The sequence below is a fragment of the Molothrus aeneus genome, chromosome 8 (genome assembly GCF_037042795.1).
Source record: "Molothrus aeneus isolate 106 chromosome 8, BPBGC_Maene_1.0, whole genome shotgun sequence".
NCBI lineage: Eukaryota > Metazoa > Chordata > Aves > Passeriformes > Icteridae > Molothrus > Molothrus aeneus.
In genome coordinates this window covers 3,463,849-3,467,738 of record NC_089653.1, presented here as the reverse complement: position 1 = coordinate 3,467,738, position 3,890 = coordinate 3,463,849, and the positions used below count along the sequence as shown (strand labels likewise).

Here is a 3,890-nt window from a genome sequence, read left to right as displayed (position 1 = left end):
AACATTATAAATAACAAATATAGGTATTGGCTTCTGCATTTATGTACTCGGTTTTGTTTTGCAAGATATTATTGATGTCAAAAATCCTGATACAGTACAAATTGCAATTACTGCTTTAGATGTAGTATAATCTGTCAGTTTATGTATGCACCCTATAGATTTGATGAAATAGATACTATGTTAGACCATAGCATAATAGAGACTGTGTAATGTTGGAATGATTGTTTCACGTAACTAACTCAGAAAATGGTGCCAAATAATTAACTGATTTCCCACATTCAAGGACATGCTTATCAGAAAGACAAGAAAACAGAAACAAGCATGGGGGAAAAAAGACTTTATTGACCCTCATTTTCAGGGAGTGAAAATACAAAAAGAAAGAATCACAAGAAACCACGCAATATAGTGTTTAAGGTAAAAAATGGCCTGAAGGCAAGACAAAAGTTAAAAGAAGCAAAAGAGCACGTAAATTCAAATTTGTGTTAGGATTCTTAAAAGCTCATATAAATATGCATGTAGATGTAATATGTAACAGTATATAGAAAACATAGTTTAAATTAACCCGGAGCAAGCAGACAAGCATCCCAGGATGGGATTTTAATCCATAATAAATTATTATAGAAAGTGCAAATACTGAGCCATGTTTCCTGCATATAATGAGGGCAACGCACTCACTGCAGGCAGCACCAATGGCAGGATGGATTGCAGAGACTTTTCCTTTGCAGCCCCAGCCCAGCGTTGGCACTGGGCATGAAGAGGCACTGAGGTGACCCTGAGAGGAAGTGCAAGGCACAGGGTGCAGCGGAGGAAGGACAGCGCTGTGCTGGGCTCAGAGGTGAAGCTGGCACTGCCCAGTGTGGAGAAGGTCCTTTCTGCAGCCCCTGTTACAGGGGAGCTGGGGCCTTGCTGCAGAGATACGGCCGCTCATTGGAGCAGTTGTCACTCCTCAATCTCTTGACAGCCAGGTACACACACTGGGAATTGCCGAGGACAGGAACCCTGCAGGGAGGAGCAGAGGCAGCGCTGGCTGCCAGGGGCAGCCCTTGTGCCCCTGTGCCCCCAGGCCCTGCCCGGCTCCCCGGCACTCACCGGGAGCTGTAGCTGCTGCCGTCCCCCCAGTGCAGGCGCTCGCCCCGTCTGCGCAGCCCGAGCCAGAAATCGACGTTCCCACAGAGGCGGAAGAGCAAATCCTGCCCAGGAGAGAGGAGTGGGAGCTGCCCCGGCCCCTCGGGGGGACACGGGCCCGGGGCTCCCCCCCGCACGCCGGGGCTCCTTCCCTGCAAGGCCCCGGCCCAGGGCTGCAGCCCCGGCCCTACGAGCACCGAGCCCGGCCCAGGAGCACCCCCAGGCTGCCCTCAGCCACCCCACACCGCCCGCAGCCCCTCACTCACCATGGCCTCCTCATCCTTGGCAATGGCCAGGGAGGCCCCGAGCTCGGAGCACCGTTCCTGACCCTGCTCCCAGGTGCTGTAATCCCTGGAGAAGTAGTAGCAGGCCCCATTGTAGCCAACCCAGCCATGGGGACAGCCCAGAACTGACAGCGGAGTCGCAGGTGTGACTGGAACCTGTGGTGCTGCAGGGGGAAGAGGAGAAGCTCTGAGGATTGCCCTGTGCAGGGAGCAGGGAGCCCGCTCTGCCCCGAGGGGCTGGGCCCAGGCTGCTGCCCCTCCCTTACCTGCCAGCACAGCCACGGCCACCCCCAAAGCCAGCACCAGCACCAGGAGCAGCAGAATCAGCACCGCCGTGCCCACGGGATGGCCCCTGATCCATTCACCTGCAGCAGGAAAGAGCTGCTGGCTGCCAGAAGCAGAGCCGGCCCTGCAATCTGCTCAGCCCAAGGCCAGGGAGCAGAGCAGGGAGCCCTGAGCCAGTGTGGGCCTCACTCAGCTGGCAGCCAGAGAGCCAAGAGCCTGGCCACAGGCAGGGACACAGCTGTGTCACCCCTAGAGACCACAGGGGTGGCCCTGCACTCACCCAGGAATCTTCTGAGGTTCCTTTTGTGTTCAGTCTTGGTTGCTGATGTGCCCTGGGGAGCCAGGGGCTCCCTCACACTCCCATCACTGGTGCAGAATCCATTCTCCACATCTGCACTCACTGCACACTCACAAGTGGCATCCCCCTGCTGATGCCAAGAGGCTTCTTGGACCCCAGGCAGGTGTGGAACCGCGGCTGCTGGTCCCTGCTGGCGATGCTGGGGCTCGTTTGCCGCTCCAGGATTGGACCAGAATTGACTCTCCTCCTGCTCACAGCCGGCATCTCTCTGCCTGGAACAATCAGCACCTTGCTCCTGACACATCAGGAGTGCTGCTGCCAGATCCTTTGGGAGCTCGGCCTCGGGAACAGCTTCACAGCCGCGCTGATGGCACCCTGAAAGGGACACGGTGAGAGGTCACTGCTGGTGCCGGCCCTGGGGGCTCAGGAGGGCGGTGCCAGCTGTGGCTGCGCTGTCCCCGCTGCCCAGAGGTGCGGCAGCAGCTGCGGAGACAAGCGCAGCCTCCGGGAGCTGGGGCAGCACCGACCGCGGGTCGCGCCTGGCCTGGAACCGCCTCCGAGCTCCGCCGCCGCCGCCTCGCCGCTCTCCGGGTGCCGCCCCCGCTGGGGAATGACCCGAACGCGTCGCTCGCCGCAGCCGCTCCGTCCCAGGCAGACACAGCGGGCACGGCCGCTGCCACCGTAGTTTAGAGCCGGTGTCGGTGTGGGGGCCGCTTTTGGCCGTTTTGAGCATTCAGCGTGCGGGAAAGCAGCGAGGGGCCGTCCGTGCACCGCGGGGGGAGAGCGGAGGGTCGCGGCCCGCTGCAGGGGAGACCCCACAAGCAGCTTCTCCAAGGGCTGAGGTTCTTGCCCAGGTTCTCCGGCATGGGTTCCTTTTTTTTATTGCGAGTTTTTCGGGACAGGAGCTGTGACGGCCATGCCCCCCGCAGAGCCTTTACAGTTCAGGCAGATAAAATGAATCTCAACTATCGATGATATCCACCATCATCTGTTTCTCTCCTCTTTTTCTACAGGGATTTGACAGTTCTTCCTTTCCTCCCACAGAGCTGGAAAGCAAAATGCTCGCCTGCCCCATGGCCATCTCCGCCGCCTTCCACCGCTCCAGCCTTGTCCCTCTTTCTCTCCCCTTTACTTTGCACCACTTTCTTCCTCCTCCTCTCCCTGCCAGCTCCAGCAAAGCCATTTCACCCACTGGCACCAGCTGCCTCCTCTCCCCCGCTCCCATTTTGCCCACTCTGAACTCCTGGAGCCGCCTGCCCGCGGAGCCGGAGCCGCCGTGGGGCCGGGTAATGGTGCAGGGAATGCTGGCAGGGATTCTCGGGCTGGGCTGGGCCAGGGTCGGTGTCCGGGGCCAGCACCCTCGCACCCTCACCGCCGCTCGCCCCGCCCCGCCCCGCTGGGGCCGGCGGTTTCCGAGCCCCGCCCACCCTCGATGTGGCCCCGCCCCGTCAATGCCGTTGCTCCGCCCAGCCCACAGCATCCATGCCGCCGGCTCTGCCACCGGACGGGGGCCCGGGTGTGTGCAACGCTGCCTGCCCGCCTCGGCTCGTAGCGCCCTCGCCCCTGGAACGGGAGCTGCCGGCTGCTGCTGGCCCGGGGCAGCTGCGGCTCGGAGCCCGCCCCTGCCGAGGGGCAAGAAGCAGCAGCCCCGGGCTGCTCACCATTGTGCCCCGCATTCCCTGCCCCGGCGCCTCGGAGCTCCCTGCCTGTGAACAGAGGAATCCAGCACATGGAACTCACCAGAAGCCCTGGCCCCGAGCTGCGGCAAAACCGACCGCGAGTCGCGCCAGTGTGGAAGCCGCCTCCAAGCTCCGCCAGCCTCTTGCCCGGCGCTGTCTGCGACCGCAGCTCCGGTTGCAGTAGTGAAGGTGTGGGTGGTGCCGTTCAATTTTATGGCC

The 3,890-nt window shown here is 60.4% G+C and overlaps 1 protein-coding gene across 1 annotated transcript; it reads right to left on the bottom strand.

Moving 5' to 3' along the window:
- Window positions 1-884: 884 nt before the first annotated feature.
- On the bottom strand, window positions 885-2,725 carry LOC136559597 (uncharacterized). The gene is made up of 6 exons (XM_066554905.1): window positions 2,394-2,725; window positions 1,975-2,264; window positions 1,676-1,774; window positions 1,392-1,573; window positions 1,090-1,190; window positions 885-999 (listed from the first exon to the last, which is right to left on the bottom strand). Exons 1-6 carry the CDS (start codon window positions 2,723-2,725, stop codon window positions 885-887), a joined length of 1,119 nt encoding a protein of 372 aa, XP_066411002.1.
- Between the last annotated feature and the right edge of the window lie 1,165 nt (window positions 2,726-3,890).

What these genes read in the sequence shown, in the direction of transcription:
- LOC136559597 (XM_066554905.1), bottom strand. Translation starts at nt 2,725, where the DNA reads ATGCTCAAAACGGCCAAAAGCGGCCCCCACACCGACACCGGCTCTAAA. An exon ending in CCCCAGGGCCGGCACCAGCA is followed by an intron (nt 2,265 to 2,393) that starts GTGACCTCTCAC and finishes TGATTGTTCCAG; the next exon opens with GCAGAGAGATGCCGGCTGTG. An exon ending in GAACCTCAGAAGATTCCTGG is followed by an intron (nt 1,775 to 1,974) that starts GTGAGTGCAGGG and finishes TTCCTGCTGCAG; the next exon opens with GTGAATGGATCAGGGGCCAT.